This window comes from Anomaloglossus baeobatrachus, chromosome 3 (genome assembly GCF_048569485.1).
Source record: "Anomaloglossus baeobatrachus isolate aAnoBae1 chromosome 3, aAnoBae1.hap1, whole genome shotgun sequence".
Taxonomy (NCBI): Eukaryota; Metazoa; Chordata; class Amphibia; order Anura; family Aromobatidae; genus Anomaloglossus; species Anomaloglossus baeobatrachus.
Genome location: NC_134355.1, coordinates 614,776,644 through 614,804,502, shown reverse-complemented (window position 1 = coordinate 614,804,502; position 27,859 = coordinate 614,776,644). Strand labels below are relative to the sequence as shown.

At 52.2% G+C, this 27,859-nt stretch overlaps 1 protein-coding gene across 2 annotated transcripts in view; it reads right to left on the bottom strand.

Annotated features, from left to right (window-relative positions):
• RSAD2 (radical S-adenosyl methionine domain containing 2) overlaps positions 1–20,466 on the bottom strand; it is a 31,100-nt gene extending 10,634 nt beyond the window's left edge. The window contains exons 1-4 of one of the 2 annotated variants that reach the window (XM_075338750.1): positions 20,142–20,466; positions 19,239–19,400; positions 16,412–16,641; positions 3,405–3,554 (exon numbers count right to left, since the gene is read on the bottom strand). In XM_075338750.1, the coding sequence (XP_075194865.1) occupies positions 3,405–3,554; positions 16,412–16,641; positions 19,239–19,400; positions 20,142–20,466 (867 nt within the window). The remainder of the gene's footprint in view (positions 1–3,404; positions 3,555–16,411; positions 16,642–19,238; positions 19,401–20,141) is intronic. The other variant, XM_075338751.1, reaches the window with a different exon arrangement.
• Between the last annotated feature and the right edge of the window lie 7,393 nt (positions 20,467–27,859).

Below are 27,859 nucleotides of genomic sequence, written 5' to 3'. Positions count from 1 at the left end.
CAGAATCTGCCTTCCATTCCCGTAGCCACAAGGCCCTGCGGAGTACCACCGAATTGGCGGCTGCAACCGCCGTACGGCTCGCAGAGTCCAGGATAGCATTAATAGCGTAAGACGCAAATGCCGACGTCTGAGTGGTTATGGACGCCACCTGTGGCGCGGACGTGCGTGTGGCTGCGTCAATTTGCGCTTGACCTGCTGAGATAGCTTGTAGCGCCCATACGGCTGCGAATGCTGGGGCAAAAGAAGCGCCGATAGCTTCATAGATTGATTTCAACCAGAGCTCCATCTGCCTGTCAGTGGCATCTTTGAGTGAAGCCCCATCTTCCACTGCAAGTATGGATCTAGCTGCCAGTCTGGAGATTGGAGGATCCACCTTGGGACACTGAGTCCAACCCATGACCACATCAGGGGGAAAAGGATAACGTGTATCCTTAAGGCGCTTAGAAAAACGCTTATCTGGACAAGCATGGTGATTCTGGACTGCCTCTCTGAAATCAGAGTGGTCCAGAAACATACTCGGTGTACGCTTGGGAAACCTGAAACGGAATTTCTCCTGCTGGGAAGCCGACTCCTCCGCCGGAGGAGCTGAGGGAGAAATATCCAACATACGATTGATGGACGCAATAAGGTCGTTCACTATGGCGTCCCCGTCCGGAGTATCAAGATTGAGAGCGGCCTCAGGATCAGAATCCTGATCAGCTACTTCCGCGTCATCGACCAGCGATTCCCCTCGCTGAGACCCTGAACAATATGATGATGTCGAGGGAAAATCTAAGCGAGCTCGCTTAGTCGGTCTGGGGCTGGGGTCTGTGTCAGAACCCTCAGCTTGGGATCCATGAGATACCCCGGGAGGACATTGTTGGTCCAGCTGAGGTGGGCCCGGGAACAAAGAATCAACAGAGTCCCTGTGCTGAGATACCGGCCTGGACTGCAAGGCTTCTAGTATCTTAGCCATAGTCTCAGAGAGTTTTGCAAACTCCGTCCCTGTCACCTGAACAGTGTTAGCAGGTGGCTCCCCCTGGGCCCCCCCTAGCAGAGGCTCTGGCTGAGCAAGTGCCACAGGGCCCGAGCACTGTATACAATGAGGGTCAGTGGAACCTGCCGGTAGCGGGGTCGTACATGCGGCGCAGGCAACATAATAAGCCTGTGTTGTGGCACCCCTGCCTTTCGTGGGCGCCATGCTATTATCTTCCCTGAGCAACACAATAGGGTATATAGCCCGAAATCAACTGTGCACTATACAGTGTAAAATAAACATATAATGTTACACTACTGCACAATGGGGCTAGCACCACAGGTGCTGCTTACCACCCGCTTAAAGCGGTTGTGAGGCCACCAGAGTCCCTGCCTGGGTCTCCCAGATTTTGTCCCCCTCTGCAGCGTCCGAGGAGCTGACAGGAATGCGTCCTGAGGAGAGGAGGGAGCCGTGGGCGTGACCCAGAAAGAGCGGGAACTGGTGCCTGCACTGTGCACAGTGAGGGGAGTGGAGTATGCAAAGCATGCTCCAGCCCTCAGTGCTGCTCGTTCTATGCAGCGTCCCGCCCTTCCCCTGTCTGTCAGGGCTATGGGCGGGAGGAAAGGAAACTAGGCCGCAAAAAGCCGGGGACTCTAGTAATAAACGCGGCCGCCGTAAAAGCGCGGCCGGCGTGGAAGTCCCCGGCGCACTACAAGTCCCAGCCGCGCCGCAGTATTTCCAAGGCAGCGGCGGTCAATGCGGCAGTCCCTATACATAAACACACTCAGCAACACTGAGTGTGTAATGGCACATATTAACCCGGTCAGCTCCGCGGTCCCCGGTGCACTAGCACACCCAGCAAAGCTGGAGTGTTGCTGTGCGCGGTCCCCACGGGGACACAGAGTACCTCCAAGTAGCAGGGCCATGTCCCTGAACGATACCCGGCTCCTATCCAGCAGGCTCCACAGGAGTTGTGGATGAAGCACGGTCTCAGTGCCTGAAGACCGATAGGATCCCACTTCCACCAGAGCCCTGAGGGGGATGGGGAAGGAAAACAGCATGTGGGCTCCAGCCTCCGTACCCGCAATGGATACCTCAACCTTAACAACACCGCCGACAAGAGTGGGGTGAGAAGGGAGCATGCTGGGGGCCCTATATGGGCCCACTTTTCTTCCATCCGACATGGTCAGCAGCTGCTGCTGACCAATCTGTGGAGCTGTGCGTGCGTGTCTGACCTCCTTCGCACAAAGCAAAAAACTGAGGAGCCCGTGGGAGCACGGGGGTGTATAGGCAGAAGGGGAGGGGCTTAACACTTTTGAGTGTAATACTTTGTGCGGCCTCCGGAGGCATAGCCTATACACCCAATTGTCTGGGTCTCCCAATAGAGCGACAAAGAAAACCTTTTTAAAGCAAACCAATCACCAGGATCTTCTTAATAGCCTAAAGCCAGTGCTATAGGGGCACTATCAGGCTGATTCTATACATACCCATTAGTTTTGAGATTGGATGTATAGGTTTTGAAACACAAACAAGTAAAGTTTGTAAAATGAGCAGCTTTTTCATTGGCAGCAGCTGCCGATCAGATAATAGCTGGGATGGGTTTTGATAATGATTTCTGCCCCTCTGCCTGTCCGCCTCCCTCTATCTGTTATTTATGCTAATTCTATTATAGAATCGTTTTACTAAGTGGCTAGAAGGACCTTGCTGATGTCATACCCATGTGACAAGAAGGGGCGGGGCCTCAGCCAACATAGCTGATGCCAAGAAGCAACATTACTTTTTTGTTGGCTGAGGCCCCTGGGTCACATGGATGTGACATCAGCAAGGTTCTTCTAGCCACTTTGATTTATGTAATGGAATCCAGCTCACCCACGTCTGACCTCACCGCACCTCAGACTCGGATCCGGCCCTGCTCTGGCCGCAGCAATGAGAAAATGAAGGAAAGCGATCCAGCTGAGTGACCAGGTGATTTATTCAGTGCAATACAGACATGGCATAGTCGTGGTTAACGCGCTTCTGGCTTGAAAACCAGAAACGCGTTAACCACGACTATTTGATTTTCACTTTGATTTATACCACCATTAGTAAAAATCTTCTATAATAGTATTATCACAAATAACAAATAGGGGGAGGAACAACAGGCACGGGAGGGAGAATCACTATCAAAACCCACCCCATATATCTGCTGATCAGCAGCTGCTGCCAATCAAGAAGCTGCTGATTTTACAAACTTTACTTGCTTTTATCTCAAAACCTATACATCCGAGCTGACAACTAAAGGTATGTATAGAATCAGCCTGATAGTGCCAGTATAGCACTGGCTTTAGGTTATATACAAACATCCTGGTGATTGGTGCGCTTTAAGCTAGATTTTTGTCATCAGTGATTAATCTGGAATGTAACTGGAACAAATAAAATAGGAGACAAGGTAAAGAATTGGAAGAAGTACCTGTTGGTTGGATTCTGGAACCAAACATGTCATGTCCTTATGACGATTCAGAAAACCCTTAAACTCATCATCGGTTATTACAAAGGTTTCCGCTTGTCTCAGCGCTTCTTCTCCAGAATTCTCGCCATCAATAATTAGACACTGGAACACCTAAGAAATAATGAAAATGACAATATTATAACTCTGCTACTGAGCCGTAACTTTTTTTCATTTTTCTGTGAACACGGCCGTATGAGAGCCCATGTTTTTTGTGGGACAAGTTGCAATGTTTAATGGCACCATTCATTTTACCATGTATTCTAGTGAAAAATTAATTCCAAATGGGGAGTATTTTTTTTTTAAAACCCGGCATTGTACTTTTTATTGGTGACATTGTGTGTACGTATGTGTCGCCAGGGGTTAAGAGGATACTCAGAACCGGGCCAAGGGGTCCCTTCTGGAAAGGGGATCACGGTGTCGTGACCCGGTCTGTGATCCCTGGTTCCACAATAAAAAGGGGGGTTATGTTCGTGACACCACCCATGGAATGTGATCAGAGATGACCACCGCTGCTGCAGAACCTCCGGGGTGATGGATAGCAGCTTGAGATGGGACAGGTCCCCACGGGTAGAGCCTTCTCCCCGGGGCAGTGTAATAGTCTATGGGGGGGTGCAGGGCACGAGCACAATTAAATAAGCAGACTCACGGTTTTGCAGTTTCTTTGTCCTTTACTGATGATGGTATTCAGCATTAGGATTACTGTTCACGGAGTCTGTGAAGGGTTCAGGGTTCCTCCCACCCAGCCAGGCCGTGTTGGCTCACTTTTCTGCACTGTGCTTGTGTGGTCCTTCTGCTGTATAAACTAGGCAGCCAGCCCTGTTCCTCCCGGGTACCGACCTGACAGGCAACTCGAGTCCTTACTTGTATGTTCCTGAACTCTCCTGTGTGTTGCTGTGTCTGTGGTACAAGTGAAAGATCTGGAATCTTCACTTCTCCAGTGTTAGCTCTGCTGTGTGTAATCTGCTCAGCCTCGGATCCGGCATCCGTTCTGAGCACTCCACTGGGGTGAGTTCAGCAATACTCTCTCTCCCAGGTATGTTCCTCTGATTAATCTGTCTCCTTTCCTCAGACCCTCGGCTTAGGCCTAGAATTGGTCAGTGGATCCTGTGGTGAGCTAGAGCCAGCTCCAACCTGCAGAGATCCTTCTTTCCTCAGTCCTCTGCACTGACTGCACAAACAAAACTGAACTGACCACTTCCTCTCCACACCAGAATATACAGGGAAGCAGCTTGGTCTCCCCCTTCTGGCCAGGAGGTGCTAGTGTTGTGTGGGGAGTTAACCCTTTGTGTTGTTACTGTGGCAACCCTGGGGTGCTACACGTACACTTTTCTGAGTACTTTATGGCATTTTGGAGGTGGGGGTGTGCGGCAACAGAAAAACAGCAATCTTGGCTTTTCAATTTTTTTTTCTTTATGACATATAATTTATGGGTTAAATAATTATACACGATACTCCTAAATCATTTAGTGTTGTGTGCCTCTTAATGAATAAGGTACATCTTACCTCTTCACACTCATCATGAAAGGGAATCTGTCAACAGGTTTTTGCAATGTAAGCTGAAGCTTACATGCTGCAAGGGTTAACACAAAGTTTAGCAATGCCTGTTTTGTCACAGTCTAATCTTTTGTTTATTTGGTATGTTTGTTTAAAGGGAAGGTATCGTCAAAAAAAAAAAAAAATAATAGTAACTGAGAAAAATGTAAAGTAATAATGTTTAAATGTTTTGTTTAAATATTTTTTTTTTTTAATTGTGCAAAATATAAAAAAAAAACTGTTAAACATTAGGGGGAGCAGCTTCTGAAATCCTACTGAATTTCCACTGTATAAAAAGCTCAGATTACAGCCTGCCGTAAAGTGGGAGGAGTCTGCTCTCCTGTGTGTGATGTCGCCTCCCCTCTCCTAATCTGAGTGTTTACAATAGATAACAGAGAATGACATGTAAGGACACAATACACAGCCATTTTCCTGGTGACCAGAAATGTCTAAAGTGTCACCAAGGACAGCAGGAGTATCACACCGGATAGGATTAGATACATGGCTCAGCAGACAGTATCACACAGCAGAGGATTAGATACACAGCTCAGCAGACAGTATCACACAGGATAGGATTAGATACACGGCTCAGCAGACAGCATCACCCAGGAGAGGATTAGATACACGGCTCAGCAGACAGTATCACACAGGACAGGATTAGATACACAACCCTGCAGACAGTATCACCGGTACACACACAGGTACTCACATGCAGTGGCGCGCGCGTGCACACACACACAATCACCCCTGATGGGGACCTTGTGCCACACACACACACACACACCTTTCACATCATTCCTCCCTGTGACCTCCGGTGGGCGCTCCAGGCAGCTGTGCTGCATGCCATCCTCCCCTGCGTCCGGCCGACATTTCACACATCCGATCGCATACACTCACACATCCGATCGCATACACTCACACATCCGATCGCATACACTCACACATCCGATCGCATACACTCACACATCCGATCGCATACACTCACACATCCGATCGCATACACTCACACATCCGATCGCATACACTCACACATCCAATCGCATACACTCACACATCCGATCGCATACACTCACTCTCACACACACTCACGATATCGCACATACCTGTACAATCGCGCGCAGCGCACACACACACACACACACCCACACACACACACAGCAGCGGCGGGCAGAGCTGGGGGAGCTGCGGCAGCGAGCAGAGCGGGGACTTGGGAGAACGGAGGGAGGGGGGTGTCATTGGAGACGGTAACGGCGGCGGCAGTAGCTGGGGCAGAGCAGGGGCTGGGGAGAACAGAGGGATGGGATGTCATCGGAGACAGTAAGGAGGGGAGGGGAGGGGAGGCGGCCCGTACTCACACATCCCGGCGGTTGACAGGGGTAAAGTGGAGCAAACAGCACATGCTGTGAGCTCCACAATAATGGCGCTGAACTCCTCCCTCTTGTGTTCTGGACAGCCCAGGGGGCGCGTCCATGTCACAGCAGACGCCCACTGTAACGTATGGCAAGGGGTCGGAGCCCGACTATCAGAGTCTATGCACAGGGGCTGCCATAAAGGAAGGAGTTACTGTCGTTATGTGGCGCCCCTGACCTGGTCAGGCACCACTGAGTACTGCACCCATGCTGGGGACAGTACAATACAGGTAATCCAGAAGGCTGACCGGGGTGTGGAACACAGGCGCATAGTGATCAGGTCTCACACATGTACCCATGAGAGGACTCCTGGGGGTCCCAGGAGGGGGCAAAGCCTTGACCTTCACTGGAATAGTGGAGGGGGCCAAAAGCCTCCATCTCCTCTCAAGGGGTGTGGTAAGAGAATCTGGTTGCTAGGTGGCGTAGGCAAGAACAGGAGAGGAGGAGCAGTGAGTCAGTTAGAGCAGAGAACTCCAAAGGGCTCAGTGAGGAGCAGACCTGTGGGGCTGTTGCTGTCTAACAGCGCCCGCGCAGTGGCTACTGACGGGGGAGAACGGTCAACTAGGAGTGCTACCTGAAAGCCAGCTTCAGCTAGAGAGAAAGCACGGAGTGGGAAGTAAGGAGACTGCTAGAGAGCACCAGGCCCAACCGGGCGGCAGATCCCGAAGCGAAGATAGATCCAGCTTTCTTCTGCTAAACCTGCCGGTGTGGGGCTCTCAAAGCCCACACCACAACACCACAAAAGCCGCAGCCACGTAACCGCAGTGAGGGCCCATAGGTCACAGGAGGCAAGCAGCTGGAGTGGCCTGGTCCGGGGAACAAGCAAACGGCAAACAAAAGGGGGAGAGAGGCTGCAGCATCTTCCCTGGGTGACCCCCATAGGGACTCAAAGTCGGGGTCACCCCAAACCACCAAGGGCTAAGGAAGGCGAGTCAGTAGTCACCCTCATAAAGTCAGCCTGAAGGATACCTGGTTCCCATCTGGTTCATCCCAGCTACGCCCGGGCTACTCACCCTGCCATCAAATGTGAGTAAAGCCCTTGAAAGACAGTTCTGCCTGTGTGAGTCATTCTGCGACTTGTGGTACTACAAACCTACACCGGGCCCTGGGGCTTGCCTCACTCTCAGGAGGCTATTCCAACTAACTGCACACACCATCAGCCCCAGGCGACCCTCAACCTGCAGTGGCGGTCCCTACTGACCGCAATACTGAGAGTGGCGTCACGATCAAAACCGAAGATTCCCTACCTGTGACCAGCACCAGCTACGTGGAGTCCCTGAAGGTAATGCACCGACACAGCACCTGTGGGGCTTCACATCTGGCGTCACGAACAGGATAAGGACTAGACCTGTCCAGACAGGTGACCATGTGCCTGGGCGGTCCGCTTGGAAAATTGGAAGCGCCGCCATATTGCCACCATGAAAAGCGCGCTGAAAAACAACAGCAGCCCGCGCTGGGAGAAGTTACCGCCCACGAAGAGGTGTGGCTACCCAGAGATCCCCTGCAGAGTTCTGACCTTGCCAGCTATGAGAGTGGAAGCGTCCAGAGACGGCGGGAAGGAAAGAGAGCCACAAGCCTGCTGCTGGGAGAGGAGCTGCTGAAAGAGGCAGAGCAGAAACTGAACAGCTTGCTATCAGAGGCAACGGCGAGTCCACAGCTGGAGAGTCGTGCAGAAGAGGGCGCAGAAGAAATGGCGTCTGACCGCAGAAATCCAGAACCGGGCTCCGCTGCCTGGTGGTATCGGGAGCTGGCCCAGTTCTGCGACCGACTGGAGACCCGGGTTGTGGAGCAGATCCGGGAAGAACGAATGGAAATGCTGGAGATGACCGCGGCGGTTCGGGCCTATGAAAGGAGAGCCGCGCGCCGAGTGCCAGACAGGACGGCGATGACGCAGACCCCGATGCTGCCACCGGTGGGTGAGTCGAGTGATGCCCCGGCCAGCGCAAGTGCCCCGACCCCTGCTGCCACGCCCGCGGTCCCCGAAGAGGCGTCCGGTGCGGCGACGCCGAAGCAGGCCGCAGCCACGCCAGGTGCGGCCCTCCAAGCCCCAGCGGCCGCAGCGATGCCCTGCTCGGCCCACCAAGACCCGGTCCCTGCAGCAACGCCCAGTCCGGCCCGCAAAGAACCGGCTGCCACCGCGACCCTCATCCGCGTCGCAGGCGTAACGCTGACCCAGGCCGCCGCCCTGCTAGGCCCGGCCCGCCGAGACCCCACCGCCGCAGCAACGCTCGTCCGCGCCGCAAGTGAGGTGCTGAACCAGGCCGCAGCCACGCCAGGCGCGGCCCGCCAAGCCCAGACTGCTGCAGCGACGTCCAGCCCAGCCTGCACAGATCCCATCGCAGCTGCGACGCCGATCCAGGCCGCCGCCATCCAGGGCGCGGCCCGCCAAGACCAGGCCGCCGCCATGCCGGGCGCGGCCCGCCAAGACCAGGCCGCCGCCATCCAGGGCGCGGCCCGCCAAGACCAGGCCGCCGCCATGCCGGGCGCGGCCCGCCAAGACCAGGCCGCCGCCATGCCGGGCGCGGCCCGCCAAGACCAGGCCGCCGCCATGCCGGGCGCGGCCCGCCAAGAGATTGCATCACTATTTTCCCCGGCCTGCAAGGCCAGAGCAGACACTGCTCCCCAGTCCAAAGAGGTCCCTGCTGGGAAGTCCCTGATAGGAGAGGACCCCGAATACTGGAAGCTGAAGGCTGACCTAGAGGCCCAGTTCCCACAAGAGATGGTGGATCGGTATCTGCTCCCTCCGCATACCCCCAAGGAGATTCAGGCAACCCCTGCAGCCGCGCCAGAGAGTCCACCGCCCAGACCAGCTGAAGAAAGCCCATCCCCAGCACTGCCACCAAAGGAGTGCAGCGAAGAACTAAGGGGGAGAGGAGGCCAGGAAGCTGAGGAGCTGACTCCAGAGCCATACCCAGAGCCGGAGATGTTACCCTATTCCCGTTGGGATGAGGAGGACTTGACACCGTCCGCTGACGAAGATCTGCCTAAAAGTCTCACCTGGGAGTTTGCAAGCTGTACCACGCAGAGTTCAGGCCGCAAGACAAGGCGTCGCAACAGTACAACGCTGTCCCCTGCACCACAGTCTCCAGAGCAGAGGGAAGTTGCAGCCAGAGACCTACAGGAGAAAAGGTTACTGAGAAGGTCCAGAGCCCAGGCCAGAGGACCCCTTTGCAGAGGAGTAGTGGAGGATTTCAACTTGAAAAGCGGATACGGCTTTATTGTAGCCCCTGGTATCAAAGAAGGGATATTTGTCAACAGAAGAGATGTGAGCGCTCATCTGCCTAGAGGACACCCTGGCAGAAACCTAAAGATGGGGGATTCAGTACAATTCACTATGCATGAAGGCGAAAGAGGACTGTACGCGCTTGACGTAGCATTATGTACCAGCAAACCTTACAGCCACCCCATGCTACAAGAAAGAAAAGACAGAGATAAAGACACAGATGAAGATCAAGAAAGAAAAGACAGAGATAAAGACACAGATGAAGATCAAGAAAGAAAAGACAGAGATAAAGACACAGATGAAGATCAAGGAAGAAAAGACAAGGAACCTACAGATGAAACGACCACAGACGACGACAGAGAACAGGAAAGCAGCAGGTGCCACCGCCATACAGGCTCAAGCCCTGGTAGAGAAAAGTAAAGTAAAGAAAGAAGTTACCAGTTGAAGTTTGAAAAGTTTTGTTTTGCAACGTTCACGTTTAAGCATGTGCCCACAAAAACTATTGTGAGAAAACCATAAACCTTAAGGCTATGAACTGGCTATAGCCACAAACTCTCGCAGTGTAAATAGTTACACCAAAAGGGCACCACCACCACCAGAGTCAGCCTGTTTAGGGGCTTGGCTCGTCTGCAACCAGGAGGAGCCCGTCCGTATATAGGGCCTTGGCTCACCTGCGACCAGAGAGCATGCCTGTTTATGGGGCCTGGCTCTCCACCACAAAGAGGGTACCTGGTCAGCACCAACTGTGGAGGCCGCCTCTGCATTCTGCCAGAAGAGGCTGAAGGCGCGGATCCACCAGGCCAGGTATACCCTGAAGACCACCAGCCCATGTAAGCCGCCTCTACATCCTGCCAGAAGTGGCTGAAGCCGCGGCCAACGTGAAAGGGTTTTGGGTGGGTTAACGGACTTGTGGGTGGAGGGTGGTGATATATGGTACCTGGTGCTTTTAAAAATGTTTTACATGTTTTAATGTTTTATGCCTTTTAAAATGTTGTCTTGCAGCCCGAGGACGTGCTGGTGATAACTAAGGGGGAATGTGGCGCCCCTGACCTGGTCAGGCACCACTGAGTACTGCACCCATGCTGGGGACAGTACAATACAGGTAATCCAGAAGGCTGACCGGGGTGTGGAACACAGGCGCATAGTGATCAGGTCTCACACATGTACCCATGAGAGGACTCCTGGGGGTCCCAGGAGGGGGCAAAGCCTTGACCTTCACTGGAATAGTGGAGGGGGCCAAAAGCCTCCATCTCCTCTCAAGGGGTGTGGTAAGAGAATCTGGTTGCTAGGTGGCGTAGGCAAGAACAGGAGAGGAGGAGCAGTGAGTCAGTTAGAGCAGAGAACTCCAAAGGGCTCAGTGAGGAGCAGACCTGTGGGGCTGTTGCTGTCTAACAGCGCCCGCGCAGTGGCTACTGACGGGGGAGAACGGTCAACTAGGAGTGCTACCTGAAAGCCAGCTTCAGCTAGAGAGAAAGCACGGAGTGGGAAGTAAGGAGACTGCTAGAGAGCACCAGGCCCAACCGGGCGGCAGATCCCGAAGCGAAGATAGATCCAGCTTTCTTCTGCTAAACCTGCCGGTGTGGGGCTCTCAAAGCCCACACCACAACACCACAAAAGCCGCAGCCACGTAACCGCAGTGAGGGCCCATAGGTCACAGGAGGCAAGCAGCTGGAGTGGCCTGGTCCGGGGAACAAGCAAACGGCAAACAAAAGGGGGAGAGAGGCTGCAGCATCTTCCCTGGGTGACCCCCATAGGGACTCAAAGTCGGGGTCACCCCAAACCACCAAGGGCTAAGGAAGGCGAGTCAGTAGTCACCCTCATAAAGTCAGCCTGAAGGATACCTGGTTCCCATCTGGTTCATCCCAGCTACGCCCGGGCTACTCACCCTGCCATCAAATGTGAGTAAAGCCCTTGAAAGACAGTTCTGCCTGTGTGAGTCATTCTGCGACTTGTGGTACTACAAACCTACACCGGGCCCTGGGGCTTGCCTCACTCTCAGGAGGCTATTCCAACTAACTGCACACACCATCAGCCCCAGGCGACCCTCAACCTGCAGTGGCGGTCCCTACTGACCGCAATACTGAGAGTGGCGTCACGATCAAAACCGAAGATTCCCTACCTGTGACCAGCACCAGCTACGTGGAGTCCCTGAAGGTAATGCACCGACACAGCACCTGTGGGGCTTCACATCTGGCGTCACGAACAGGATAAGGACTAGACCTGTCCAGACAGGTGACCATGTGCCTGGGCGGTCCGCTTGGAAAATTGGAAGCGCCGCCATATTGCCACCATGAAAAGCGCGCTGAAAAACAACAGCAGCCCGCGCTGGGAGAAGTTACCGCCCACGAAGAGGTGTGGCTACCCAGAGATCCCCTGCAGAGTTCTGACCTTGCCAGCTATGAGAGTGGAAGCGTCCAGAGACGGCGGGAAGGAAAGAGAGCCACAAGCCTGCTGCTGGGAGAGGAGCTGCTGAAAGAGGCAGAGCAGAAACTGAACAGCTTGCTATCAGAGGCAACGGCGAGTCCACAGCTGGAGAGTCGTGCAGAAGAGGGCGCAGAAGAAATGGCGTCTGACCGCAGAAATCCAGAACCGGGCTCCGCTGCCTGGTGGTATCGGGAGCTGGCCCAGTTCTGCGACCGACTGGAGACCCGGGTTGTGGAGCAGATCCGGGAAGAACGAATGGAAATGCTGGAGATGACCGCGGCGGTTCGGGCCTATGAAAGGAGAGCCGCGCGCCGAGTGCCAGACAGGACGGCGATGACGCAGACCCCGATGCTGCCACCGGTGGGTGAGTCGAGTGATGCCCCGGCCAGCGCAAGTGCCCCGACCCCTGCTGCCACGCCCGCGGTCCCCGAAGAGGCGTCCGGTGCGGCGACGCCGAAGCAGGCCGCAGCCACGCCAGGTGCGGCCCTCCAAGCCCCAGCGGCCGCAGCGATGCCCTGCTCGGCCCACCAAGACCCGGTCCCTGCAGCAACGCCCAGTCCGGCCCGCAAAGAACCGGCTGCCACCGCGACCCTCATCCGCGTCGCAGGCGTAACGCTGACCCAGGCCGCCGCCCTGCTAGGCCCGGCCCGCCGAGACCCCACCGCCGCAGCAACGCTCGTCCGCGCCGCAAGTGAGGTGCTGAACCAGGCCGCAGCCACGCCAGGCGCGGCCCGCCAAGCCCAGACTGCTGCAGCGACGTCCAGCCCAGCCTGCACAGATCCCATCGCAGCTGCGACGCCGATCCAGGCCGCCGCCATCCAGGGCGCGGCCCGCCAAGACCAGGCCGCCGCCATGCCGGGCGCGGCCCGCCAAGACCAGGCCGCCGCCATCCAGGGCGCGGCCCGCCAAGACCAGGCCGCCGCCATGCCGGGCGCGGCCCGCCAAGACCAGGCCGCCGCCATGCCGGGCGCAGCCCGCCAAGACCAGGCCGCCGCCATGCCGGGCGCGGCCCGCCAAGAGATTGCATCACTATTTTCCCCGGCCTGCAAGGCCAGAGCAGACACTGCTCCCCAGTCTAAAGAGGTCCCTGCTGGGAAGTCCCTGATAGGAGAGGACCCCGAATACTGGAAGCTGAAGGCTGACCTAGAGGCCCAGTTCCCACAAGAGATGGTGGATCGGTATCTGCTCCCTCCGCATACCCCCAAGGAGATTCAGGCAACCCCTGCAGCCGCGCCAGAGAGTCCACCGCCCAGACCAGCTGAAGAAAGCCCATCCCCAGCACTGCCACCAAAGGAGTGCAGCGAAGAACTAAGGGGGAGAGGAGGCCAGGAAGCTGAGGAGCTGACTCCAGAGCCATACCCAGAGCCGGAGATGTTACCCTATTCCCGTTGGGATGAGGAGGACTTGACACCGTCCGCTGACGAAGATCTGCCTAAAAGTCTCACCTGGGAGTTTGCAAGCTGTACCACGCAGAGTTCAGGCCGCAAGACAAGGCGTCGCAACAGTACAACGCTGTCCCCTGCACCACAGTCTCCAGAGCAGAGGGAAGTTGCAGCCAGAGACCTACAGGAGAAAAGGTTACTGAGAAGGTCCAGAGCCCAGGCCAGAGGACCCCTTTGCAGAGGAGTAGTGGAGGATTTCAACTTGAAAAGCGGATACGGCTTTATTGTAGCCCCTGGTATCAAAGAAGGGATATTTGTCAACAGAAGAGATGTGAGCGCTCATCTGCCTAGAGGACACCCTGGCAGAAACCTAAAGATGGGGGATTCAGTACAATTCACTATGCATGAAGGCGAAAGAGGACTGTACGCGCTTGACGTAGCATTATGTACCAGCAAACCTTACAGCCACCCCATGCTACAAGAAAGAAAAGACAGAGATAAAGACACAGATGAAGATCAAGAAAGAAAAGACAGAGATAAAGACACAGATGAAGATCAAGAAAGAAAAGACAGAGATAAAGACACAGATGAAGATCAAGGAAGAAAAGACAAGGAACCTACAGATGAAACGACCACAGACGACGACAGAGAACAGGAAAGCAGCAGGTGCCACCGCCATACAGGCTCAAGCCCTGGTAGAGAAAAGTAAAGTAAAGAAAGAAGTTACCAGTTGAAGTTTGAAAAGTTTTGTTTTGCAACGTTCACGTTTAAGCATGTGCCCACAAAAACTATTGTGAGAAAACCATAAACCTTAAGGCTATGAACTGGCTATAGCCACAAACTCTCGCAGTGTAAATAGTTACACCAAAAGGGCACCACCACCACCAGAGTCAGCCTGTTTAGGGGCTTGGCTCGTCTGCAACCAGGAGGAGCCCGTCCGTATATAGGGCCTTGGCTCACCTGCGACCAGAGAGCATGCCTGTTTATGGGGCCTGGCTCTCCACCACAAAGAGGGTACCTGGTCAGCACCAACTGTGGAGGCTGCCTCTGCATTCTGCCAGAAGAGGCTGAAGGCGCGGATCCACCAGGCAAGGTATACCCTGAAGACCACCAGCCCATGTAAGCCGCCTCTACATCCTGCCAGAAGTGGCTGAAGCCGCGGCCAACGTGAAAGGGTTTTGGGTGGGTTAACGGACTTGTGGGTGGAGGGTGGTGATATATGGTACCTGGTGCTTTTAAAAATGTTTTACATGTTTTAATGTTTTATGCCTTTTAAAATGTTGTCTTGCAGCCCGAGGACGTGCTGGTGATAACTAAGGGGGAATGTGGCGCCCCTGACCTGGTCAGGCACCACTGAGTACTGCACCCATGCTGGGGACAGTACAATACAGGTAATCCAGAAGGCTGACCGGGGTGTGGAACACAGGCGCATAGTGATCAGGTCTCACACATGTACCCATGAGAGGACTCCTGGGGGTCCCAGGAGGGGGCAAAGCCTTGACCTTCACTGGAATAGTGGAGGGGGCCAAAAGCCTCCATCTCCTCTCAAGGGGTGTGGTAAGAGAATCTGGTTGCTAGGTGGCGTAGGCAAGAACAGGAGAGGAGGAGCAGTGAGTCAGTTAGAGCAGAGAACTCCAAAGGGCTCAGTGAGGAGCAGACCTGTGGGGCTGTTGCTGTCTAACAGCGCCCGCGCAGTGGCTACTGACGGGGGAGAACGGTCAACTAGGAGTGCTACCTGAAAGCCAGCTTCAGCTAGAGAGAAAGCACGGAGTGGGAAGTAAGGAGACTGCTAGAGAGCACCAGGCCCAACCGGGCGGCAGATCCCGAAGCGAAGATAGATCCAGCTTTCTTCTGCTAAACCTGCCGGTGTGGGGCTCTCAAAGCCCACACCACAACACCACAAAAGCCGCAGCCACGTAACCGCAGTGAGGGCCCATAGGTCACAGGAGGCAAGCAGCTGGAGTGGCCTGGTCCGGGGAACAAGCAAACGGCAAACAAAAGGGGGAGAGAGGCTGCAGCATCTTCCCTGGGTGACCCCCATAGGGACTCAAAGTCGGGGTCACCCCAAACCACCAAGGGCTAAGGAAGGCGAGTCAGTAGTCACCCTCATAAAGTCAGCCTGAAGGATACCTGGTTCCCATCTGGTTCATCCCAGCTACGCCCGGGCTACTCACCCTGCCATCAAATGTGAGTAAAGCCCTTGAAAGACAGTTCTGCCTGTGTGAGTCATTCTGCGACTTGTGGTACTACAAACCTACACCGGGCCCTGGGGCTTGCCTCACTCTCAGGAGGCTATTCCAACTAACTGCACACACCATCAGCCCCAGGCGACCCTCAACCTGCAGTGGTGGTCCCTACTGACCGCAATACTGAGAGTGGCGTCACGATCAAAACCGAAGATTCCCTACCTGTGACCAGCACCAGCTACGTGGAGTCCCTGAAGGTAATGCACCGACACAGCACCTGTGGGGCTTCACAGTTACACACAAGGTAAATCCAGCATGGCAGCCCCCAGTGCCTCCAGTAAAATAAGAATTACATAAAAACTAAATAAGCTGCGATTTTCATTTTGTATTAGAAATACTTGATTTCATAATCACTATTTTTAATACAAAAATAAAAAACCGCGATACCTTACCTTTAAGCAGCATGACCCTTATTGCAGGACTGGAAAATTAGTGCACAATAATCCGACACGTCCCATGCTGTGATTGACACCTCACCTCCAATCCACAATCTCTATTGAGACCCTGGTGTGGTCAGGACAGCTCCCTGGGCTCACTTACATGATTAAACCTAAAATTTCAGATTGTGTCACAATGGCTGCACCCAGTAATCTAAGTGATACATCGTTGGATTCAGAATCTCTGCCTAAATCATGCTGCTCTCAGATGACGTAGTGAAAACCTGCTGACAGATTCCTTTTAAGCCCATAGTGTACAACGCGAGTTCTAATGAATCAAGCCCAAAGTTTCTCATTTCTTCACTTAAGCCTACCTTCCAGCGTATTGGACTGATCCTGGTAATTTCGTCTCTCATGTCTTCTTCCACATTGTAACTGTTGATGACAGAATTGATCTTAAAGGCCACATTGTAGTCACAGCACCACTGTCTGATCTTCATCAATTTGTCCACGTGATTTTTGTTTCCTTGCCCTCGACCAATGAGCTTGTTCACTTCTTCGTTAAAACTGTCACAGGACACGGCAAGGATATCCAAATGTTCTCCTAGAACAAACAGAATTCACTGTATAATCATTTGTGTTCTGAAATCAAACGGGGTCATATTTATTTCATAAGAGAATAGGTCACATAAAATAAGAAACTTGGTAATATATCTTATCAGAGAAATTTACATCTTCCTCCTTCTGGACTGATCTTTAATTCATAAAACTCTCAATTTCAGCATAAAATTGTTTTCAGTGAATTCAGATTTCCCATTACTGAGATAGGAGGTGATATTTGTTGCTCACAAAGTTCTATGGAGAACATTAAAGGGAACCTGACACCAGGATTTGGCCCTTATAACCTGCGGCCACCACCAATGAGGTCTTATATACAACATTCCAGAATACTGTATATAAGAGCCCAGGCTGTGCTGTATAATGTATAAATCACTTTTATAATACTCACCAAGGGGGCGGTCCGGTTTGATGGGTGTCGCTGCTCTCCTTTCCGGTGCCTCCTCTCTGCTGCGATCTCCGTCCTCCTTCTACCCAAATCAGTATGAATGACGCATCGACGTAGTCCACACAGGACAACATTGCGGTCCTGCGCAGGCGCACTTTGATGTGGCCTGCTAAGAGCAGATCAAAGTATTGTAATGTGCAGGCGTGAGGAAAAGTCCGGCCGCGCATGCGCATTACAGTGCTTTGTTCTTCCCTGAGCCAGGCAGATGAAAGTGCGCCTGCGCAGGACCTCAATGTTGGCCTATGTGAATTATGTAGGACGCGTCATGCACACGGGCCTTAGAAGAAGGAGGATGGTGGTGATCACTGCAGAGAGGAGGCGCAGGACCGGAGAGCAGCAACACCCATCGGACTGGAGCACCCCCTAGGTGAGAATTATAAAGGTATATTTTACATTATACACAGCGGCCTGGGCTCTTAAATACAGTATTCTAGAACTGGTGGTGGCCACAGCTTATAGGGGCCAAATCTGGTGACAGATTCCCTTTAAGGATCTGTGTGCACATTGAGTCGGTTGCAGAAATTTCTGCAATAATTCTGCATCTCTTTGCTGCGTTTCTGATGCATTTTTAATGCTTTCTGGGGTGGAAAAACGCTGAAAGAATTGACATGCTGCAGATTTATTTCTGCACCAAATCTTCAAAGGGAAAAAAAAGCAACATGCTCAAATCTTCAGGATTCTCATGGACTTTACTGGCATAAGGATTTATATGCAGAATTGTGACAAAACTGCATCATAAAAAAACGCACTTAGCCTAAATGTCACTGTGTCTGCCTCCAGCTCCTCCTCTCCTTTACATAGAACTTTATGAGCACTAACTGTCATCTTCCAACTCAGTAAGGCCGCGCTCACGTCAGCGGTATTTTGCCGCAAAACCGGATCCGTCACAAATACGCTTCAGCTCCATTTATTTCCTATGGAATTGTGGCAAGATGTGGTCATTTGCGGTTGCGTGCGTCGCATGTGACCGCATCTTGCCGCAATTCCATACAAAATGAACGGAGCGGAAACGCATTTGTGACGGATCTGGTTTTGCTGCAAAATACCGCTGATGTGAGCGCAGCCTTAGGGGTACTTTGCACACTACGACATCGCAAGCCAATGCTGCGATGCTGAGCGCGATAGTCCCCGCCCCGTCGCAGCTGCGATATCATTGTGATAGCTGCTGTAGCGAACATTATCGCTACGGCAGCTTCACATGCACTCACCTGCCGTGCGACGTCGCTGTGGCCGGCGAACCGCCTCCTTATTAGGGGGCGGGTCGTGCGGCGTCACTGTGACGTCACACGGCAGGTGGCCAATAGGAGCGGAGGGGCGGAGATGAGCGGGATGTAAACATCCCGCCCACCTCCTTCCTTCCGCATAGCCAACGGGAGCCGCGGTGACGCAGGTAGGAGATGTTCCTCGCTCCTGCGGCTTCTAACACAGCGATGTGTGCTGCCGCAGGAGCGAGGAACAACATTGGACCATCGCGTCTGCGTAATTATGGAATTCCCCGACGCTACACCGAAGATACGATTACGACGCTTTTGCGCTCATTAATCGTATCATCTAGGATTTACACACTACGATGTCGAGAGCGACACAGGAAGTGCGTCACTTTCGATATGACCCCACCGACATCGCACCTGCGATGTCGTAGTGTGCAAAGTGCCCCTTACTGAGAACATCTGACTTCATTGATTACAGAGTTTAGCTCTGTAGAGAGAGACAATCAGTTCAGTTGAAGAAATAATATTTCTCTGATAAGATATTTTGCAAAGTTTCTGATTTTCATGTGTATCATTAAACCAATGGGTACTTTTCTGTCTAGAGGGTGCAGCACCCGATACTCCCAATGATCAGCTGTTTGCTGGTCCTGAGGTAGCAGGGTGTGAATATAGGACAACAGGACTCTGTAAACTGATCCTATGGAAGTGATTGGGAGACGATGTGCTGCCCCGTACACTGTTTACTTCTGGCCCCTTTTGGAGCTGAAAACTACTGATGTCGGGTGTTGAACCTCCATCAATCTGATATTGATGACCTATACGAAGGGTCAGTCATCAATATTGTGAACCTATAAAATCCCATTAACAACGGTGAACCATGTCCACTACTAATGATGCTCCTACTGATGAATTCCGGGCACTTACCATAACTTCTGAACCACTTCTCGGTGATCTGACTTCCATTGCTCACAATGCTGACACTGGGCAGCTTGAGGTCTTTTTTGCAGTACTCAACTAGTTTTCCCACAAAGTTTCCTCTATCCTGAAGAAATGGTTCTCCTCCAGAAAAGTTTATCTTCTCCATACCTTGAATAGAGAAAGAAGAACATACAGCAATTTAGATACAACAGTTGCCTCCATAACTGAGGATTGGCCACACTTGATCAGCCAAAAGAGCAAAGAACATGTATTAGGTGAACATTAGCCCATATAGGTGGCTCCTAAACAGCGAGGCAGCCAAATAGGCTATTCTGTGATTTATGACCCCACAAAGATGATGACATTACATAGTCCTAGCTAAAGAGGATTTTATAACAGGACATCAGACAGGAGTGAATCAAGATGGCACAACAATTCTTCAGCTAAAAATGATCCCGTATGATGATTTCTGTCTAAGGTAACCCAAAAACACTACACTACCACATAAGTGACCCCCACCAACGTCTTATATCAAGAATGACATTGATATTCCCTCAGTATAGCTGGTACTATTACCGATGCACCCATCAGAGTGTTGACCATGGATGATCCCAAAACAAGGAGTCATCCAAAGGAGCCAACAAATCAAGATATCTGACAATGGTTATCTCATAAGACATTGCGTGAGCCAAACATCATCCCATATTTTTACGGGAACTGAAGATGTCCCCCAACTGCTTCCCCATACCCTATGATGACCACATAGAAAGCTATGGATGTCTTGATATCTCAACCCTGAAGTTGTCTGAAAATGTCAACTACCAAACGCCAAGTGCAGAGAAGTTTAGTTTACGAGGTAAAATGGAAAACAATGCACAAAAACTGCATCTTGCATTTCCGATACATCACCCATCACAGACTCACCTGCATCTTTTAACATGGACAACCCTTTCTTGGCTTCTTCTATGGGTAACACGAAAGACGTCTTTGCCGTGTGGAAGCAGAAGCCACATTTATAATTACACTGCCTGGTGAAGTGATAATTCACACTGAGGGGCTTCACTCGTTCAGGACTTTGGGGTGCACTGAATTTTGGAGAAGAGATTTTTCTTGTCCCAAAACCCCCCAGCCAGCACCAGGGCGTAAGCATCTTCATACATTTCAGCAGGAATGTCATATTCCTCCAGACGGCGGTCAGCACCTCCATAATGGGGAGCAAACACAGGGACATCATCTTGGAAATGTGAGTGTTTTGGATGCACCTGACCCCTTATATATGGTGCTTTGTATCCTCCTACATGGGATGACAGAAGCTTATGTTTCAGTTTCCATTCATGAGAAATACAAATTCCGAAGCCTGCTCACCTGCGCCTCTAGTGGCAAATTGTTATAATTACATTTAAGGAAATTTTGGAACCTCTATTTATTTATTTTTTTCTTTCTTTATTGCAGAATATATTATTGTAAAGAACAATATGTTATAATGTGTTCATAAGAGACCGTAGATTTACAGACATAAACACGTCATGACTCCAAGTCGACAAATTGTGACCTGTGTGTTGGGATCACATGCAACTTTTCACTGTAAATGAATAGTTTGGTTCTATGTGACTATTGTACTGAGGATTTACTGACATCAGCGTATATAAAATCGCTCCAATTCTCAATACAAACTCTTTTATTGTTTTTTAGGGGGCAGATGGGCGGCATCCAAAAACAGTTATATTGGCATTTCAATTTTATCTCCTTATGGCATGTACTATGGGTTAATTAAGTATATATTATCGCAGATTGTACTTTTATGGCCACGGCAATATTAAAAAAATGAATTTATTTGCTTGGTCAAAGGCAATTCAGGTGCTGATTTTTTTTTACAGTTTTTTAAAATATTTTTTTATACTGTTTCCCTTAAAGAATTGAAGCTGCGATCACAGAGTATTACGAAAATGATGGTCTTTTAGACTAGTGTATTAAGATGGCAGCAACGGGGGCATTCAGCAGGCTCTATCGCAATCCAACATTGATCAGCTCCAAATCCGAGACCAGGAAAACAGGAATTGACAGAGGCATTTAAGTAGTTAAACTTTATTGATCAGAACTAGTTCCCTTTGCTGCTGTTACTGGCAGATGCTGGCTGTATAACACAGCCCAGGAGTAGACACAGACTTATGTGAAAGAACAATGTAATTCGCCGTCCAGTCACTCATCATAATGCACCATTCTACCTGTTTGGACTTGTAAGTGGGCCTCCTTGCCTCTTTTGTTGCAGCTATGGTATATCCATTTCTGACACAAGCCTTCTCTGCCATGTGTGAAGTGGGTTCAGCTTCTGAGCTTACTCCATATGTCACGCCCTGGACCCCAGGGGTCACAGAACAACATCACATACACACACCCCCTCCCCTGGTCAGGAACACCAGTCAAACAGAAACCCTTGTTGCCTCCCTCCAGGGTCTGATGTCCACACCAGGTTGGGCGGAGCCAGGCGGTTGGCCCCACCCACCTAGGAGTTCACAGGCCTGGAGGCGGGAGGGAAAAGACAGCAGATTGTGTTAGGCAGTGAAAGTGAGAGGAGAAAGTCTGTGTGTGTCTGGGTTGGAGCCCAGGCACAATCAGCAAGGTCGGCAGACGGTGGTGGCCGTCTGCAGGAGTTGGTGGAGGTTTGCGGAACCGTAGGACTGGGGTCGGGCGGTGGCCCGCCGGTACCGAACCGGGGAGCAGATTGAAGCCAAGCACCAAGGCAGGGTACTCAGACCCCGACTAGGCTCGGAAGCCGCCATAAAGGTCAAATTCTCTGATTGCGATCTGGACCTCAGGGGTTCATTCCCAACCAAGTCCCGTCAGAAGGCAACAGCCCAACCCGTCCGGATAAAAGCCAACGCCAACGGCCAGAGATCGAAGGGCCAGCGCCTGCAGGCAAAACGGGCTCTCCCGACACGTACAAGCCGGGGAGCGGACTACCCGTGGGAATCCATAGGAGTCAAACACTTACACATAGGTGCAGGGAAAGACAGCCACACCAACCCATCTGGGGAGAGTGAAGTCACCGCAGCCGACTGCGGGCCCCGTCCATCCAGCCATTTGGTTTACCAGAGACTCTGTTCTTGTCTACCTGAGTGAGTACAACAGTGCCATCCGGCACCGCGCTGCACCGCAACGTCGCACCTGAGCCCACGCTCCCTCACCGCATTGGCACCTGCACCTATAACCCTCCTCTCTACTCTCCAGCCGGGGCCCCAGGACCAACAACCCCTACCCACGGAGAGGTCAACACCCTAGCTGCTCTCCGCCACCACTCCCGGGATCCCCCGTCACCAGCAGCGGTGGTGCCCACCATCACCACAACCCGTGGGTGGCGTCACAACCGACATCCCACCACCAAACCTCCCCTTTTCACTCGTGGGCGATGAGGCGCTGCTCGAGCCCCCAGGTCCGGCCCCGTGCTCGAGCCACCGAGGAGCAGAAGCACCGGACCCGAGCGCCAGCGAACCCCCAGGCGAGTGGCGTTCCCGACCCCTCCGCCCGCAACACATACACCCGCATCTTATGTCAGGGAGGGCTACCAGGGGTATTCCCATTTCAGATATAAATAGCAAATCCACAGCATTAATGTCTGATAGGCATGGACAGTGAAGAAACTAGAGTCTGATGGTCCCCGGCGCAAAGTTTGGGCTTGGCTTCCCCGCATGTTGGTCAAAAGTATAGGCTCTTGTAGCATTCTAAATCCTGAATACAAGTCACCCCCTCCGCCTTAATTATATAGTAATGTTCCCAATCTTGTATTAATGTCACCCATAGTGGGCCACTTCCTGGTAAATATGTCCCCCATCCTGGTATATTTGTCCCCATCCTGGCATATATCCCCCATCCTGGTATATAAGTCTTCTATCCTGGTATAGATGCCTCCCATCCTAGGTCCCATCCTGGTATGTACCATATTTTTTATTTTATATTTTTATTATTTTATACCAGATTATAAGACGCACCCCAAATTTAGAGATAAAAATAAGGTAAAAAAATGGCTCCATCTTATACTCTGGTGTTGTCTTACTAGGGGGGGTGCAGCAGTGGTGGAGTGGAGTCACAGGAGGCAGGGGCGGAGCTGGTGGGGTTTGTGCTGGTAGCGGTGGGTCTATGCTGGCAGCAGAAGGTGCGGTGTCTGTGTGGAGCAGGTTGGTGCAGCGGGTGTCCCAGATGTTCTGTCGGCGGTCTGGGCTTTAAATGAATGACGCCTGGAGTTGCTTGTGTGCTGATGGAGCTATCAGCCGAGAGCTCCATCTGAGCACACGCTGACTCTGGGCACCATCATTTGAAGTCAGAGCATCTGGGACACCCCCGCACAGTCACCGCAGATTCTGCTGCCAGCACAGCCACCGCAGCCAACACAGCCAGACAGCCAGCTGCCCGCACAGAGGTGCAGGCAGCCGGCCAGTCGCCCGCACAGAATGGCAGGCAGCCGGCCCCCCTTACCCGCATTGTTTGGTAGCTTGCTCCCTGCTCCTGTTTTCCTCCTGAATCTCTTATTGTCTTATCCTGTGTTTGAGAGAGTTTTGGTTTTCTCTTGTCTATCTTTATCCGTGGGTTTCATCACACTCCTGTCTCATCCCTCCCTAGTGGTAGGGGAAAGGGGAATCAGAGCAGGACTTGTCAAAACTGGAGAAGGACCAGGAGGGTGACTCGGGCATCTCCACCATCAGGCGTATCCCTGAGATTAGAATAGGACCACATGGAATTCTTTGTAGACAGTGCAGTGGCTGGCAGCTGACACCAGGTTTTGTTTCTGCATCGCCTTGCGTGCCATGGCGCATGACGTCACTGTCATGTGCCTCCAGTCACGAGCACGCCGCCTAACAATTATATTATGTGGGGAGCTGGGGAGATGTTATACAGTGTGTGGGAAGACTGTGGGGGAATAATAATGTGTGGGGAATTATACTGTCTGGGGAACTGTGGGGACATGAGGAGGCATCATACTGTATGGGAAGCTTAGGTAGCACCATACTTTGTGTAGGAGGCACTGTGGCGCATCATATAGTGTGGAGTAAACTGTGGGGTCAACATAATGTGTGCGGGGCACTGTAGAGCATCATGCTATGTGGAGGAGGAACTATGGTGACAATCTGTAATGGGCTATGAGGGCAACATACTGTTTCTAGGGCACTGTAGGGCATCATGCAATGTGTAGGGGGGGACTGTGGGGACATTGTTTTGTCATTGAAACCCCTTTCCTGGGAGAGCTAATTTAGGGTGAGATGCAAAGGGATCTCCAGATCTGCCAGTGTTGGTCCAATTAATAGCGATGCAAACACAAGAACACACAGCCGATGTCCATGTACCAGGCTTTGCCTGAATCTCAGATGCCCAAACAGTAGTTTATTAAAACCAAAAAGAAAAGGGGACGGTTCAGTATATGACCACAATGGCATGAAAGTTGGAAATAACAAAATCGTAAATTATGGATCCTGCTGCATTCCTTAAAACCAGATCTGTCCAGTTTTCTGGACCTTCAGGAATAACGAAACTTTAGACAAAGGCCTTTTTAACGAGACTACACCCCGTGTTATTGCTTTTAGGAATAACAATTATAAAGCTAATACAAAAATACAAGATTATTAAAGATATAGAAAATTGCTTAAATGAAAATCAAAACTCAATATAAAATATTACCCTTAACAATTTTGTGGGGGGCTATGAGGGCAGCATACTGTGTATTGTGGAGTAAAATGGAGACTTGTTTTTTTGCTTGGCAAGCTGACATTTTAATTACTTTTTTCTAAAAGAGGTGCAGTGACTGGAAACAATGTTGTCATTTCAAGTTTTCTTCACTTTATGGCATTTGCCATACAGATTAATAACATTTATATTCTGATAGATCATGCTTTTATTGGCTCGAATGTTCCATGTTTATTTTCTGGTTGTCACAATGCATTTGGGGGACGAACACTGGGAGCATTTAGTGTGTTGGAGGTCAATGTGGGGCAATGTACTCTGTTGGCAGCGCAATTTGGGCGAAGCATACCATATATTGAGGGCATCATACATTGTGTGTGTGCCACCCCCGTGACGGCCGACGGGCTGCTCTGGCCCGGATCCGTAGTGGCTCGATGGGTCTCCGGATCCGAGGCGGAGGCGCGCGTCACCCTCGGAAATAAAGGGGGGAATTGTTTGTGGTTTTGGGATAATGTTCGTGACGCCACCCACAGTGTGTGGTAACGTGAGGGACCACCACTGCCAGTTTTGAGGAGCCCGGGGACGCTGGTGTGTGGCAGCTTAAGTTGTTAACTCCTCCATGGGCAGGGGAGTGGTGTCCTGGGGTCCGATGATGGATGGCGTGGGGAACCCGTCGGTTGCAAGGGGGGTAACGTGTACTCACACAGTCCAAAGTCACTGACGCTGACACCAGGTAAACCAAACTCTTGAGCACTCTGTGGTCCTTGGACGGGCACGCTGGGTCCGTGTCCTCTTGGTGTTGCCTTTTGACCTGAAGCCTTGTCCCTTGGCACTGTGTGTCCTACGTGTGGATCCCTTACACTTGAAGCATTTTGGGTCCCGCTCACCTGCGTGGCTAGCAGGGTGAGCTTGCTCTCAGTGTACACGCTTGGGATTTTCTGGACGCTTGTGGGAAGTCCTATCCCCCTCGTTGCACTAGTACCCCGATTCTGGAGCGGGTGGGGAACGGTTCCTGAAGATTCCGTTCCCGTTGGGTGAATTACTGGGCTGCGTGAAGCTACTTCCCAGCCTAGGGTCCGCATACCCCGTCGCGCCCTGGTCCCTGCCCGGTTGTAGCACAAGGCAGCCAGCCTGCTCTCTGTAGCAGCACCGTGCTCCCTGCCACTACCTCCTGCGACCGGGTTTCCAGCTCCTTCTGGCCAGGCCAACGTCTGGCACCTGGGACAGGTACAGGAGCCCAGCTCCACAGCGTGACCTGGACTGTCACCGCTGTCTCTCCTTCAACCTCCACTTTCCAACTCTACAACTGTACTGACACTTCTGCCCTCCTTCTACTAGCCCTCCATCTAGGTGGCCCTATTCCCCTCAGGCTGCCCAATAGGTGTTTGGTGGGTGTGGTGCAGAGTGTTCCTCAGGATTTGTGTACACCTGTTGGTAGCAACACCAAAGTGACAGGACAGTGAAAGGGCAGATTGCATGGAACCCTTGTGACGACCTGATAGGCCAGGACGTCACATGTGGAGGACACAGAGGCATCATTTTACATAGGTAGTGACACATATGGTATGGGGGGCATCATACTATATGGGTTGACTGTCTATATCGTAATCTGTGTGGGGGACATCATACGGAGTGGGAGGGATCTTGTGCATCATACTGTGTGGTGTGCTTATGGGGGCATCATACTGTGTGGTGTGCTTGTGGGGGCATCATACTGTGTTCTGTGCTTGTGGGGGCATCATGCTGTGTGGTGTGCTTGTGGAGGCATCATACTGTGTGGTGTGCTTGTGGGGGCATCATACTGTGTTCTGGGCTTGTGGGGGCATCATGCTGTGTGGTGTGCTTGTGGAGGCATCATACTGTGTGGTGTGCTTGTGGGGGCATCATACTGTGTTCTGGGCTTGTGGGGGCATCATGCTGTGTGGTGTGCTTGTGGAGGCATCATACTGTGTGGTGTGCTTGTGGGGGCATCATACTGTGTTCTGGGCTTGTGGGGGCATTATACTGTGCTCTGGGCTTGTGGGGGCATCATACTGTGTGGTGTGCTTGTGTGGCATCATACTGTATGGTGTGCTTGTGGGGGCATCATACTGTATGGTGTGCTTGGGGGGGCCATCATACTGTATGGTGTGCTTGTGGGGGCATCATACTGTGTAGTGTGCTTGTGGGGGCATCATACTGTGTGGTGTGCTTGTGGGGGCATCATACTGTGTTCTGGGCTTGTGGGGGCATTATACTGTGCTCTGGGCTTGTGGGGGCATCATACTGTGTGGTGTGCTTGTGTGGCATCATACTGTATGGTGTGGTTGTGGGGGCATCATACTGTATGGTGTGCTTGGGGGGGCATCATACTGTATGGTGTGCTTGTGGGGGCATCATACTGTGTGGTGTGCTTGTGGGGGTATCATACTGTGTAGTGTACTTGTGGGGGCATCATACTATCTGGTGTACTTCTGGGGGTATCATACTGTCTGGTGTACTTCTGGGGGCATCATACTGTGTTCTGGGCTTGTGGGGGCATCATACTGTGTTCTGGGCTTCTGGGGGCAGCATACTGTGTTCTGGGCTTGTGGGGGTGTCGCAGGCGGAGGAGGGGACGCTGCGCTCACCCACTGCTCGGGTCCGGTTCCTGCTGCTGCTCGGTGGTGGCTCGAGCGGTGGGCCGGATCCTGGGGACTCGAGCGGCGCTCCTCGCCCGTGAGTGAAAAGGGGTGGTTTGGTTTAGGGATATTGTCCGTGACGCCACCCACGGTTGTGGTGAGGTTGTGACACCACCGCTGTTCTGGACGGGGATCCCGGGAGCGATGACAGGGAGCAGCTTGGATGTTGTTTCTCCCCTCCGTGGGTAGGGGGGTTGGTTGTCCCGGGACCCGGTGAGGGGTAGGGATGGATGGCAGGTGGGTTATGGGGCCTGGTGAGGTGCAGGGTCACGGGGGCAGCGCTGGATGGACGGGTCC